Below are 15,453 nucleotides of genomic sequence, written 5' to 3'. Positions count from 1 at the left end.
TCAGCCATTAGCTAGATAATGCCCAGACCCCAAGCTCAAGGCATAGTACTAGCGTGTGCATGCATGTGCATGCAGGTGCATGTGCACACACACACACATACACATACACACAGAAAGAAAGAAAAAGCATGAGAAATAGCAGGCCAGCATATTTCCATTTTGTTTGTTTTGTTATATGTGTGGATATCAATGCTGGGGCCTGAGCTCAGGGTGTAGGCACTGTCCCTGAGCTTTTGTGCTCAAGGTTACCACTCTATCACTTGAGCCACAGCTCCACTTCTGGTTTTGGGGTAGTTAATTGGAAACAAGAGTCTCATAGACTTTCCTGCCCAGGCTGGCTTCAAACTTGGATCCTTGGATCTCAGTTCCCTGGGTAGCTAGGATTATAAGCATGAACCACCAGCACACTGCAACTCTGGAAATTATATATCTCACACTGTAGAGGTACACATAAATCTCTTCTTTTTTTCCTCAATCTGGACCCATTTCACAAGAGTGGTAAACCTCCCTCTATCTCTCTATCTCTCCTTTCTTTTTTTCCTTCCCTCCCTTTCTCCCTCCTCCCTTCCCCCCTCTGAACCTTTCAATCTCTCTCTTAACCTCTCTCTCTCTCTCTCTCTCTCTCTCTCTCTCTCTCTCTCTCTCTCTCTCCATTCATTCTTACTAGGTACCACTTGAGCCATATCCCAAACCTATTTACACATTCTATACACACATTTTCTATAGCCAGGCATTCTCTCTGTTTAGAGTCAAAGAGAGCAAAGGCCAGATGTTGATGAAGCATGTTGCCTGTCCCCCAAACCACACCATCCTATGTTAGAGAAGCATTTTAATTATATTTCTACTGTTTTTAAGAACAAAACGTCTGGAGCTGGGAATGTGGCTTAGTGGTAGAGTGCCTGCCTACCATGCATAAAGCCCTGGGTTTGACTCCACAGTACCACATAAACAGAAAAGGCTGAAAGTGATGCTGTGGTAGAGTGCTAGCCTTGAGCAAAAGAAGCTCAAGGATAATGCCCAAGCTCTAAGTTCAAGCTCCAGGATTGCGGGGGGAGGGGGGAAAAGAACAAAAAGTCCTTGGAAATTTCCAGGGATAGTTTTCAAATCCATTTAGTTTCTGAAAGCTTCCAGAAGACTGAATAAGAAACCAGAGCCAAACATGTGGTTCATCCCGCTGCTGGTGGCAGTAAAGTCTGTGAGATTCTTATTCCCCATTAACCACCAAAGAGCCAGAAATGGGGCTGTGATTCAAGTAGAAGAGTGCTCACCTTGAGTACTAAAGCTCAGGGACAGCACCCAGGTGGCTGAGTTAGAATCACTGGACTGGCAAAAAAGCAAAACAAAACAAAACAAAAAACCCACATGGTTTGCAGGCCTTCTCTGTCCAGCATGGGTATAGTCCTGGTCATCTCAGAGGATGAATGGTTTCAAGGTCCTACAGAAGATTGCTCTACAAACTGTAAAGCATTCTGTGAATGGTAGCCGCAATGATTACAGTTTCAGTGATCCACCATCAGTAATTGCTTTTGGTCTTATTTTCCCATAATTTCCATGGTTCTTACTGACCTGAGTGTTGATACGGACTGTCTGGCTCAGAAGGACTTTCTGGGGAGTGAGGGTAGCCGGCAGAGCACGGGGATTGTGAAAACACATGGCTGGGTGAGGGAGGCAGCGCAGGACATGGAGGCTGCTGGAAGGACTCAGGGTACGTTGCATTGTGTGGCATGAGAGGCTCGCTGTGCAGGGAGGCGCTGCGGAACTTGGCCAGGAGGCTGAGCTGGGGGTTATATTCGCTGTGTCTTGGCACCAGCACGGGGGGCAACACTAGGAGCAGAAGAAACAGGAGAATGAGCACTGCACGCTGTGCATCATGACAGAATGGAGGAGACAGACATTGGAGGTTTTCATCTGGCCATCTGCTGATGAATGGGAACCATCCCTCGAGAATTAGTAGGGATTTTTTGTTGTTGTTGTTTGTGCTGGTACTCGGGCAAAGTTGGCTCTCTACCATTTAAGCTGCACTTCCACTTTGGGCATTTTGCTAGTTAGCGAGATAAAGAAAGCCTGTCTGGTTTTCAATCTAGAGCCTCAGATCTTAGCCTCCTTATTAACTTGGGTTACAGGCATGAGCCACGAACAGCTGGTGCCTCCAATATTTCTGCTCATCATCCACCATGAATGACATACTTCAGAAAGTCCAAAAAGAGTCTCCCAACCTTGGAAATGACCAGAGCTATATTCTAATACTTGTACTCTCAGGATCTCACTGTGTGTAAGATCTTTTAGTTCTGCCAATCAAGTTAATTTTTTTAAAGCACAGTTGCACTCTGTTGCTCTCCATGAAATCTAAGAAACGCCCACAGTGTTTTCCTTCCAAGACTGTGTTGCATTATTTAGATGACCAACCTTAATTCAGGCTCAGTAATGTTGCTGAAATCAAAACATCCTGTTTCCCTTATGGGAAAGATTGAAAGGGAAAGAGAGAAAAGTTCTTCAGTGAAGTGCAAAGTAGAATAAGAAAGGGAACAAGCAAAATATCAGTAGCCATGGGAAAACCTACAAATTAAATCTATTCATTTTAGTTCATTTAGTTCTATTCTTCAAAAAGAACATGGGGTATCCCTGATCCTGACTCAAGACGAAAGGTCAGACTGGATTCAGATTTTCAAGGGCAAGCTTTATTCAGGCACTGGAAGCTCCTTCCAACATCTAATATGTGCCTGGTCTAAAGGAAGTAATCCTAAAGGTTAAAGTACAGCCTGTGTCACTGTTCCAGATAGTGAATCGGAGAAAATAATCAAAGAAACAATAAAAGAAAATTTCCCAAATCTGTGTCTTCAGATTGAAAGAAACACAGAGTAAATGAAAATAGACTCAAACCTAGTCACAACATTATTGCATTTCAAACATCAAAGAGTAAGTGAGATATTCTGAATCTCCCAGGAGCCTTTAAGCCACCTTCAGAGAAATGAGGATCGATTTCCCACCTCAATACTGATGGCTAGAAGACAAGACACCAATGCCTTTCTGAGAGAAAGCAGTGCCTATCCCAACTCCACTGCAGGAACCAGGAACATAACCAAAAACTTCCATAAACCATGAACATCAAGAACTGAGAAGGGGAAGGAAGACAGAAAAATCCTCATCTTTTATGTTATAAAGATGATAAATTACCTAAAAATGACTAATAAGAAAGTTACCTAGATTTTTAATTACCATGGAGAGAAACAGCAAAGAATAGGAGATGGTTAAAAGATGTTTCTGTGGATGGATTGATTTGTGAGCACATTGATAAAAGAAAAAAAATGTATAAGAAGTACAAGTTCTGGCCAGTTACTGGTGCTCACTATAGTAATCCTAATACTGAGGAAGCTGGGACTGGAGGATATTATTTATTTATTTATTTATTTAACTTTGTCAGTCGTGGGGCTTGAAGTCTGGACCTGGACTCTGTCCCTCAACTCTTCAGCTCAAGGCTAGTGCTCTACCACTTGAGCCACAGCGTCACTTCCAGCTTTTTCTGTTTATGTGGTGCTGAGGAATGGAACCCAGGGCCTCATGCACGTAAGGCAAGCACTCTACCACTGAGCCATGTTCCCAGCCCCAGAATGTTAGTTCTTTAAGCAGAAAATAACTGAAAGAGGTAAATGAGAAGTTTTCAACTAAAGTCAGTACAGGTGAGGGCAGTAGAGAAACAAATGGTTTCTTCTACAAACTAGGACTTGTACATACTGTCTTCTATGACATTAGAGAACAAACTTCCAATATTACCATGCAAAAATGGACATGTGAATGAAAAGGAAACCAGGTGCAACCTTTCCTCTACTTCAAATACATGGTAAAAACCAAAAAACAAACTTCAAAGGCAAACAAGCTCTTATTACAACTGGGGACTCAGCAAACTTAGTTAACATTAATATATTCACTGTTCTCACAATATTTACTTTGATCACAACTAGATACAAAACTAGATATAACTCATTCTATGAAAAAGATATATTAGGAATCCCAAACAAAACAAAAGTGTGCGGCTTAAAAATTACAGTAAATCAATATAGTATTTGACTCATCTTTCTGGAAATTCAAACCTAAAATTAATTATGTGAATTCTATCTATATATGAATTCAATCTACTCAAATATTTGAGGCAGAAAGGAATCATCCCATTTTTTAAATGTAAACTCTGACTTTATTAACTTTCATTTGTTCTTTTTTTGAGATGAGGTCTTGCTACGTTGCCCAGACTTGCCTTAAACTCCTGAACTCAGAAGATCCTCCTGCCTCAGCCTGCTGAATAGCTGGGATGTTACAGGCAGGTAGCACCATGCTCCTTTTTTCTTTTCTGATATGAAAGGAGAGTTCAAAGAGAAATAGGAAAGAAGGGAAGAATCAAAGACCCTCCCATGATTTCGAAGAAATGCATGAGACTGGCCAAGAGCATGAGACTTTCTCATCATTTTTTGAGACATAGTCCCAGTTCCTGCATGAAGGAGCTATGACACACAGAGGTGGCATTTGGACAAACACTTGATAACAGCACGGCAAGTTTGAGGAGTCTGAAAAACCATAACTGTCTGCAACTGATGTGGGCTGGGTAACACCCCAGTAAGATGAACTGCACACTTGAGTGGCTATCAGACAGAACTGTCTCCTAGTGGGATACAATGAGTTCCCTGAGCTAATGTGCCAGCCCCTTAAGCTCCTGGAATGAGGTAGATGACCAGTCAAAGAGAGAAGAGTTCCAGCACAACTATATTCCTATCCCGATGGCAGATGAAAGAGAAGCAGTCCAACTGTGTCAATCAATATGAAGGAACAAAGTTAAACACCAGTGTTCTCCAGAAAGGCGGGACATTCACAACATTTGGGAGGGAGAAGGGTTTTTAAGCAGCACTCTCCTCTGGCTAAACTGTACTTAAGAACTAGGGGAGGAGATAGGCGACAGAACACTTGTCTAGCATGCATGAGGCCTCAGGTTCTATTCCTCCAGAACAAAAACAAAGGAGCTCATATGTAAGAGCAATTTCCAAGCTTCCCCAATCTGTTATTTTAGCCCTGAAATGACTTTCAGAAACTCTTTCATTGGCTGTCTTCAGACCCAGACATGAGAAACCTTTCCCTTACCTGAGACTGGGCAAAGTAGAAGCAGGAAAAACCTTTTCCAGTATAGTTTAGTACAATTCAGTATGGCTCAGTCTAGTCTAGTAGTGGAGTGGGAGAGGGAAGATGGATATTTTTCCACAGCTAATCATTATCAAAGCCATTTGTAAAGATCCTTCAAGCTCTTAAGAACGAGGAAGTGCAGGGTGCTAGTGGCTCACACCTGTAATCCAAATTACTCAGGAGACTGAAATCTGAGGATCCCGGTTCAAAGTGAGCTTGGACAGGTAAAGCCATCAGATTCATCTCCAATTAATCACCTAAAAGCCAGAAGAGGAGCTGTGGCTCAAAGTAGTAGAGTGCAAAAAAATCTCAGAGACAGAACCCAGGCCCTGAGTACAAGTCCCACAACTGACATTAAAAAAAAAAAACTAGGAAGAAATTATGAGAATTCTACCTAAATACATCAAAATAACATAAAAGTTAGGTATCCATTGAACTAAACTCTTCAGATTTCTTCCTTCCTTCCTTCCTTCCTTCCTTCCTTCCTTCCTTCCTTCCTTCCTTCCTTCCTTCTTTCCTTCCTTCCTTCCTTCCTTCCTTTTCTTCCTTCCTTCCTTTCTTCCTTGTTTTCCCTTCCCTGCCTTTTTTCTTTCTTTCTTTCTTTCTTTGCCAATATTAGGGCTTGAATTCAGGTTCTGGTCACTGTCTGTTAGCTTTGTCAACTCAAGTCTGGAGCTCTACCACTTAAGCCAGACTGCCACTTCCCATCTTTTGCTAGTTAACTGACTATAAGCATCTTATAGACTTTCCTGCCCTGACTAGATACAAAACAAGATTCTTTTTTTTTTTTTTTTTTTTGGTCGGTCGTGGGGCTTGAACTCTGGGCTTGGGCGCTGTCCCTCAGCTCTTCAGCTCAAGGTAAGTGCTCTACCACTTGAGCCACAGCACCACTTTCAGTTTTCTGGTGGTTTAATGGAGTCTCATGGACTTTCCTTCCTGGGCTGGCTTTGAACTGTGATCCTCAGATCTCAGCCTCCTGTGTAGCCTAGCTAGGATTACAGGCGTGAGTCACCAGCACCTGGCCAAACCAGGATTCTTATAGCTCAGCTTCCTGATTCTGAGTTGCAAGAATTATAGGAGAAAACCACCAGTGTCAGGCTTCTAGATGTTTCTGAAGACATTTTATATTTGTTCTTCAGAATCAAACCTCCCTCTTTTCTCTACTTGTACAGGTGTCCTTATCTTGGGGTCCCCAGCCTAGCTTCCACCAACAGGTCACCTTAAGTCTGAAATAAAGCCTTAGGCATGGTGAACAGCGCCTACCTGGTGTTTCCACCCGGCGGTAGTGGTAAGGGTTGATGCACACTTCTTTCTGCTTGGAGCCAAAAGGGAACTCGCAGCACTCCAGGGGCTTCAGCTCGTGGTGGGACTGGAGATCGGGCCATCGCCACACTCGGCAGTAAATAACGTGAGGCAAACCTTTGCGGTGGGACACCTGCAGACGCCCATCCAGAGACCTGGGGATCGTGACGCATTTGCTGGGCTGTCCTGGACAACTGAGAGCCCTCTCTAACTCATCCATGGCTCCTTTCTTCTTCTTTAGTTTCTTCACTAAAGAGTCAACGGCCTTCTCTGCCCACTTCTCCTCTTCATCTCCCTGCTTCCAGCCCAGCAGTCTCTTCACTGCAGGGCTGGTAAAGGAGAAGAGGGAGCTGATGGGGGTGCTGGAGTGCATAGGAGGGGGACTGGGGGATCCCACAGGCAGGAACCAGGCCCACGGCCCTTCACCACCACGGACAGGCCAGCCGCAGAGAGCTCCCCAGGGATGTCATACGTCCAAGTCTCCCTTTCCTTCCGGAAGCAGTGGAGAGAGAGCCACCTTGAGAAGGGTACTGACTTCCTCCAAAGCTCATGGATGGACCAGCCAACTCTGAAAAACAGGACAAGACATCCAGGAGCTGAGGCAGGGTAATTTGCAGATGAACGTGAAGAAGGATAATGTTTTAGCCTAAATTCTCTTGGTTCTCTTTGGCCCTGCCTTCCTTTACTTCCCACTCAGGCCTTGGTCAGGGCCTGCAAAAATCTCCTTGAGACTTTGTCCCCATTTTCATCCCAACTCTCCACCCACCTGAAGAACCTGCAATGACTCCCGCAGTGGCTTCTCGCATTTCTCTACCTTTTCCCTTCCCACCTTCATCTCTTTATTCCCAAACACATTTTTTTTTCTTTTTGTCGGTAGTGGGAGCTGAACTCTGGGCCTGGGCGCTGTCCCTCAGTTCTTCAGCTCAAGGCTAGTGCCCTGCCACTCGAGCCACAGCGCCACTTCGGCTTTTTTCTGCTTATGTGGCTCTGAGGAATCGAACCCAGGGCCTCATGCATGCGACGCGAGCGCTCTACCACTGAGCCACCTTCCCAGCCCCCAGACACATCTTTTATCAAGTCACTTTCCTATGTAATAAATGATGCAACTCATGCCTGTAATCCTAGCTACTCAGGAAGCTGAGATCTGAGGATCACAGGTCAAAGCCAGGCCAAGCAGAAAAGTTATTGAGACTCATATCTCCAATTAACCACCAAAAAACCAGGTATGGAGCTGTGGCTCAAATGGTAGAGTGCTAGCCTTGAGCAAAAAAGCTAAAGGATAGCACTCAGGCCCTGAGTTCAAGTCCAAGTACTGACACCAAAAATATGACAGATTAATTCGTTAATAATTAATTAGTTAATTATGTGGCTCTTTGGTTTCCCAAGCATAAACTTTTCAGCCTAGTTCAGGGCCTCTGTACTTTTCCCTCAGCCACTCAGTTTCTTGATTTCCAAGTTGTACGAGTAATCCATCCTCACATAACAGAAAAGAAAAAAACAACAACTAAGTGCTACCCAAGAGCAAAAGCGTCTCAGATACAGGGAGCAACTCAGGTCAAGATGTCTTATCCACACAAATGGAGACATTAAAATGCAGCCCCCTTGCATAACTAATTGATAATAAGTTTTTGGGAGGGTCCGGTTGTGGGGCCTGAACTCTGGGCCTGGGCACTGTCCCTCAGCTCTTCAGCTCAAGGCTAGCGCTCTACCACTTGAGCCACAGCACCACTTCCAGCTTTTTTCTTTTTGCCTATATGGTGCAGAGGAATCAAACCCAGGGCCTCATGCATGCAAGACAAGCGCTCTACCACTGAGCCACCTTCCCAGCCCCAATAATTTTTTAAAGACGGATTCCTAATAATCTCACCACTCAGCGAGAGCTTTCTCCATCACATATTCTTTAAAACCATTTTATGTGATGGTGGTCCTCAAAGTGTGTCCCTGGGATTCCTGAGACCCTTTTGTGGGACTGTGGGATTCTCTTTGTTCCATTCCATGTCTGTGTAAGTGAAAAGTATGCACAGCCGCCCAAGCAATCAGTTGTATGTGTATGAAAATCACAGTGCCATCTACCAAAGCACGTATTAAAGAGATGGCATAGCACTCTAGGGACAATAATGGAAGGGGTATCTCTGATCAAGAAGCACTGGACAAAGATGGACATGTTAAATTGTAACACCCCGCCCCTAAACTTTTGAGGTCCAAATGAAAAAAAAAAAAAGAGAGATTTGTAAAGACACAAAACAATAACATTTTCCTCACTACATTTTTGAAAACCTGGTTTTCAATACAAAAATATGTTTACATTCATACAGAATTGACCTATAATTGTTAATGAATCAAGTTATCAACCAACACTTATTTAGATTACTCAATCTTCATTTCTAAACTAGAAAATAAAACTTAGCCATCACCTACATAAACAAGGTTCTTTCAAGTTCACATGAATGTTTTGTTTAGGTGGAAAGGGACCAAAAACCAAAGGAATGTGAGAACTGCTTTTATACAGGTCACACACACACACACACACACACACACACACACACACACACACACACACAGTGTGTATACACCAAAAAGTAATGTGGTCATGCTTGTTATTCTGCCTGAAAATCAGCTGGATTCTTCCTTGCCCTCTCATCCGAATGATACATCCCCTCCGGGTTATTCAACAGATCCATTTAAAGTTCCTGAGGCAGAACTGCATTTCCTCCTCTGGGAAACAGTTGGCTTTAACAAAAACCTTCTTTTTCCAGACTTTAAAAATCAGCTACCTCATTCATGTTTAAAGTGATTGCTGCTGCTGGTCACATTTTGGAGCAAGCTGACTCATTTCAGTCTCTTGGAATCAGTGGAGCTCAAAATCTCCAACATTTGCTTGTTAAATAACTACTAAGTATAATTTTCTCCTTTGTTTCCTAGGAGGGAAAGCTGTACCTTTCTGAGTTCTATTTTAGAATTCTATTTCAGGTGCTAGGAATCAAACTATGCAAGACTCCATCATGGAGCTACATCTCCAGCCTTTAAACTTCTCACTCCACTCCCCTCCACTCTCTCTCTCTTTCTTTCTTTTCTTTCTTGTGTGTGCCAGTACAGTGACCTCAACTCAGGGCCTGGACATTGTCCCTGTACTGTTTTGCTTAAATCTAGTATTCTACCATTTGAACCGAGCTCCACTTCCAGCTTTGGTAGTTACTTGGAGATCCAACTCCTGCCCTGATTGTCTTCTCCATTTTTTCATTTTTATTTATTTATTTATTTGTTTGTTTGTTTTTGCTGGTTCTAGGGTTTGAACTTGGTCTTGGAAGTGTCCCCTGAGCTCCTTGCTCAAGGCTAGCACTCTGCCACTTGAGCCACTGCTCCACTTCCAGGTTTTTCTGTAATTAAATAGTCTCAGTCCTGCCTAGAATGGCTTCAAACCATTATTCTCAGACCTCGGCCTGCAGTTTAGCTAGGTTTACAGGCGTGAGCTACCAGTACCCAGCTCCAGGCTGGCTTCTCACTGAGATCTTCAGATCTCAGCCTACTGATTTTAGGCATGCTGCCTATAATCACACAACATAAACTTTTTTGCGGGGGAGGGTTGGTCGTGGGGCCTGAACTCTGGGCCTGGGCGCTGTCCCTCAGCTCTTCAGCTCAAGGCTAGCACTCTACCACTTGAGCCACAGCGCCACTTCCGGATTTTTTCTTTTTTTTGCTTATGTGGTGCTGAGGAATCGAACCCAGGGCCTCAGGCATGCAAGGCAAGCGCTCTACCACTGAGCCACCTTCCCAGCCCCAACATAAACTTTTTTTAAAGAGACAAAACTGCTATTTGCTCCTCTGCTATGATGAGCATTTACTTATTTGTTTTTTTAAAATTTTTATTTATTTTTTATTGTGAAAATACTGTACAGAGGGGTTACAATTACATGGGCAAGATAATGAGCACATTTCTTATCAAGCATTGTAGCCTCCTCCTTTGTTTCCCCTTCCCATCCCTTCTCATCTTCCCCCCCTCACTCCCCCCAACATATTTGATTGTTTATCTGTTTGTTCATTTCTGTGCCAGTACTGGGGTTGGACTCAGGGCCTAAGTATGTTCTTCAGCTTTTTCACTCAAGGCTGAGGCTCTACCACTTGAGCTACAGCGCCACTTCAGCTTTTGGGTGGTTAATTGGAGATAAGAGTCCCACACAACCTTTTCTGCCTGGGCTAGCTTTGAACCATGATAATCAGATCTCAGCCTCTTGAGAAGCTAGGGTTTCATCAACCTGCTGAATACCCAAGATTATAGGCATGAGCCACTGGTGCCGGCTGGTGATCATTCTTGATCGCTCCCAGCACCTCCTGCAATCAAAAGTGAGGGCACTTTGTGAACAAAGTGCAAAGCTGACATCCCTTCAGTCCTCATATGGATCTTATTTAAGACTGTCCAGGACTAAAGTGTGACAAAAAGAAGTTAGGGCTCCAAAGCTGGGCTTTTTCACTTGGCAGTTTGACTCAGATGCAGTTTTATTTAGAAAGGCTGGTTTTGTAGCTTAACAATGGTGAATTTATAAAGTGTAGTTAAGTCACTGGGCTCATGTTGTGTTTACTTAATCCAGACAGGCAGCACTGTGGCAGTGGTTGGAGAGATGAGGAGCATTAAACAGGAGACACAGTTCAACACAAAGCAACCCAAACCCCCAGGGAACTGTACATTCTGCTTTGTTTTACAGCAGATTTGTTATGAATAAGTGGTGGCATAAATCTTTATGCTTAGGTTAGTAGGAGAGAAAGGCCTTTTGTAAAGAAATGTTCAGCCAAGTTCAACTAAAATATACCTTTTGAACAGTTTTTGCTCCTTGTACCAAATATCGGATTCCATAAACTGTGGTTGGTTTGGCTTTGTTGTTTGCTTGTTTGTTTTTGTTTCTAACTCAGAGTTTCTATGTGAAATCACTACATCTGAATGAAATAGTTTGTGTAAAACCAGCAAAATAAAATATATTCTTGCAAGACAGCTGAAAAAGAAAGAGTAAGATGTGTAATAAGACCATTAAACCTTTTTATTGGGGGGTATGTAAATTCACAAAGAAAATGTTATTTTATTGTACCTTACAATAAAAAAAAGATTGCCTGCTACCAGTGACTCCCATCTGTAATCGTAGCTATTCAGGAGGCTAAAATCTAAAGATATTGGTTTTAGGCCAGCCTGGGTAGGAAAGTCTGTGAAACTCTTTATCTCCAAAAAAGCTAGAAGTAGAGATGTGGCTCAAGTGGTGGAGCACTAGCCTGGAGCATAAAAGCTCAGGAAAAACACCTAGCCCTGAGTTCATGGCTACTCAGGAGTCTCAAGATCCAGAGGATCACAATTTAAAGTCAACCAGGGAAAAAAAGTCTGAGACTATCTCTCAGTTAACCAGCAGAACTTAGAGCTGGAGAGATGGATCAAGCAGTAAAGTATAAGCTTAAAGCTCAGAGCTCAGTCCTGAGTGCCAGCAAAAACAATTCAGAAAACATTTTTCAGTCTTATGTTTCTTCACACAGCCTGAGGTTCCACAGTAAGGGCCTACAATCTTTCCTTGGCCCTTGGAGAAATCTCAGCTAGTCCTGAATGCAGGGTCTCAAAAGACTTGACTCTTCACACTCTAATCTCATTGCTGTATTTCAAATAATTCTGTTGTCTCATGGCAGCTCCAAAAGTAAGAACTACAAGTTATTGCTACAAGTCACTTCCTGTCCCACTCAACAGAAGCTCTCTGCATTAAAAAAAAAAAAAAAGTCTCAGCTGAGCACCAGTGGCTCAAGCCTGTAATCCTAGCTACTCAGAGACTGAGAACTGAGCATTGAGGTTCGAAGCCAACCGGGGCCCAAAAGTCCATGAGACTCTTATTGCCAATCAACCCTTAAAAGCAAAAAGTGAAGCAGAGGCTCAAGTAATACCATGCTTGCCTTGAGCAAAAAAGTTTTAGGGACAGTGCTCAGGCCTCAAGTTCATGCCCTAGGATCAGCAAAAAGAATATAAAGTCCCAAAGAGTTAAATTTAGAATCTGAGTAATAAACACTAAGTTTGTAACTGTGGCCTCAACATGGGGAAGGTAGAAAATAAAAAAACATCAAAAGGTTTAAGATTTATTAAGGCAGATTTTGAGTGGGGGGGGGGTAACACAGATGTTCAAGGTATTATTTTCTGCATTTGTCTTGTATGTATAATTTTTAATAGAAACAGTAACTGTCTTAAAAATAATAAGCCACACTTGAAGCCTCTCTAACACTAAGTAAGTCCTTATCTATGCTAATGGTTTCTATTTGTCCAGGCTGAGCTGTTTTAGAGCAGCTTAGAGGCTACATAGATTATTCTATTCTCAATCTTACATTTTTGCCCCTAAATGAACAAAGAGGCCATTGTCTATCTTCACATGGCTATTACACTAGCCTGGTCAGTGCTGGTCCCCTCTGTCCATGTTTGCTTGGAAGTGTCTACCTGGTTTCAATAGCTGTCTACTGTCAATCAGCCCCTAACTCAAGAGACCTCTGGTATTTCCATACTAAAATAGAGCATTCTTTCTTGTGGGAGCCATTAAAAAAAAGGAAGAGGGTAGTTAGTATGACTTGTAGTTACACTACTCTTACACAGTACAACTAAGAAAAGAGAAATGAGGCATCTCTTAAAGATGAATATAAGATGGGCACTGAAGGTTCACACCTGTAATCCTAGCTACTCAGGAGGCTGAGATCTGAGACTCACAGTTCAAAGCCAGCCCAGGCAGAAAAAAGTCTGTGAGACTCTTATCTCTAATTAACTACCAGAAAACGAAAGCGGTGCTGCAGCTTAAAGTGGTAGAGTATATACATTTATCTAATATGGGGAGGGGAAGGGGAATAACAAAATGCTGAAACAAGGACACAGGATGATCCATTGCAATAATACTCACAAGACACTATGTTGGAAATGAACTTTACCTTTCAGGGGTTGCGGGGCGGGGAGGAGGGGGAAGGGGGGAAGGGATAGTAGAAGAAAAACAAAGGAGGGGGTAACAATGTTCAACAAGAAATGTACTCATTGCCTTACTAATATAGCTGTAACCCCTCTGCACAGCATCTTTACAATAAAATAAAATAATTTTTTTAAGTGGTAGAGTACTAGCCCTGGGTAAAAAAGCTCAGGGACAGCACCCAGGTCCTGAGTTCAAGCCCCATGACTGACAAAAAAACAACAGCAACAACAAAACTATAAAGCATTCATACACAGAAACAAAACCAATTAATTCTTTTTTTGTAAATATGCTGGTACTTACTGGGACTTGAATTCAAGGCCAGGTCATTCTCCCTTAGCTTGTTTTACTCTACCACATGAGCCACACACCTCCATTCTGCTGCTTAATATAAATGTCTCACAGACTTTTTGTATGCCCAAGCTAGCTTCAAACCTCAGGCCTTAAGTCTCAACCTCCTGAGTAGCTAGGGTTACAGGTATGAGCCACTGGTGACTAGCTACATCCAGTTAATTCTTAGAAAACACAACAAGAGCTGTGAAAAAGGGAACTCTTGGGTCAAATAGAGAGTTCTAGAAGGATTCTTTTAGAGGATAACTGGGCTGTATTTAGGATTTAACCAGTTTAAAAACACATTGATGACAGATTAGGATAATTTTCTAAGATTTTTTTTTAAGTTTTAACAAAATTTACTTTACTGTAACAGGGTTATAGAAGGGAGAAATAGAAAAGAAACACTTTCTGCTCCCTGTTTAGGAAACAGAAGTTACTTTTTTTTTTTTGGTCAATCCTGGGGCTTGAACTCAGGGCCAGAGCACTATCCCTGAGCTGCTTTTGCTCCAGGCTAGCCCTCTACCACTTGAGCCACAGTACCACTTCTGGCTTTTTCTGAGTATTAGAGATAACATTCTCAGTGATTTTCCTGCCTGAGTTGGCTTTGAACCATCATCCTCAGATCTCAGCCTCCTGAGCAGCTAACATTACAGGCATGAGTCACCGGTGCCTGGCTAGAAGTTACATTTTTAATGCAGTTGTAATCCTCCTTTATAAGAGAATTGTGGGGCTGGGAATGAGGCTTAGTGGTAGAGTGCTTGCCTAGCATGCATGAAGCCCTGGGTTTGATTCTTCAGTACCACTTAAACAGAAAAGCTGGAAGTGACATTGAGGTTCAAGTGTAGAGTGCTAGCCTTGAGCAAAAGAAACTCAGGGACAGTGCCCAGGTCCTGAGTTCAAGCCTCACAACTAGAGAGAGAGAGAGAGACATAGAGAGAGAAAGAGAGAGAGAGACAGAGACAGAGAGAGACAGAGAGACAGACAGAGACAGAGACAGACAGAGACAGACAGAGACAGACAGATAGACAGACAGAGAATTGTGGGTCCCTGTCATATACCACAGTGTGAACTTAGGCAAGACATTCTTTCTCATTTGCAGGTCAGGATGGGCAATGCCTCCCATAAGGGTGTGCCTGGTGCTGGTCCAAGGACCTGGTGGCTGTTGGCTAGATTTCATGTGGCTGTTGGCCACATGAAATCGCATGTCCAGCTCATCACAGTGGGTGCTGCACAGGAGTTGTCCCAAGGTGAGAATTCACACGTGGCCCTCACTACATGGCATAGAACAAGGCAAAACAACAGCTTGTGTTCCATGAGCATCCAACTGAGCTTTCAATAACTAACCAAATTCAAATTCCACTTGCTTTCTCACTGTTTCTTTCTAGAATTAATTTTGTCACTGCAAAGGAGTAAGAGTTAGATAGATGGATAAATAGATAGCATATATGTGTATATACCTATATGTTTGGTGGACTGTGTTGGCATCTATTGATTGGGGGCCATCTGGTGTCAATGGCTTCAGACCCTCACCAATGCTGACCGTTTTAGGACAATGAGAAGAGAATGGAGTGCTATGCTTTCTCTGGCTCCCTCCTCCTCTGCTTCATGCACTTGGAGCACAAAAACTTCTTTCTCTTCCTGGTACACAGCTTTTACAATAAACCCCAAATGAGTGAGCAAAACAACTTCTTGTTTT

General features: G+C 42.9%; 1 protein-coding gene across 2 annotated transcripts in view; it reads right to left on the bottom strand.

The window, feature by feature from the left end:
- Smad9 (SMAD family member 9) overlaps positions 1-15,453 on the bottom strand; it is a 67,587-nt gene that overhangs the window by 26,915 nt on the left and 25,219 nt on the right. The window contains exons 1-3 of one of the 2 annotated variants that reach the window (XM_070002950.1): positions 8,333-8,411; positions 6,427-7,033; positions 1,567-1,824 (exon numbers count right to left, since the gene is read on the bottom strand). In XM_070002950.1, the coding sequence (XP_069859051.1) occupies positions 1,567-1,824; positions 6,427-6,838 (670 nt within the window). In that variant the 5' untranslated portion in view covers positions 6,839-7,033; positions 8,333-8,411. Of the gene's footprint in view, positions 1-1,566; positions 1,825-6,426; positions 7,034-8,332; positions 8,412-15,453 lie in introns of those variants that run through there. The other variant, XM_070002949.1, reaches the window with a different exon arrangement.

This window comes from Dipodomys merriami, unplaced genomic scaffold (genome assembly GCF_024711535.1).
Source record: "Dipodomys merriami isolate MVZ:Mamm:240054 unplaced genomic scaffold, mDipMer1.0.p SCAF_6, whole genome shotgun sequence".
Taxonomy (NCBI): Eukaryota; Metazoa; Chordata; class Mammalia; order Rodentia; family Heteromyidae; genus Dipodomys; species Dipodomys merriami.
Note: the sequence above shows the minus strand (reverse complement) of the source record. Positions and strands in the feature narration are given on the sequence as shown.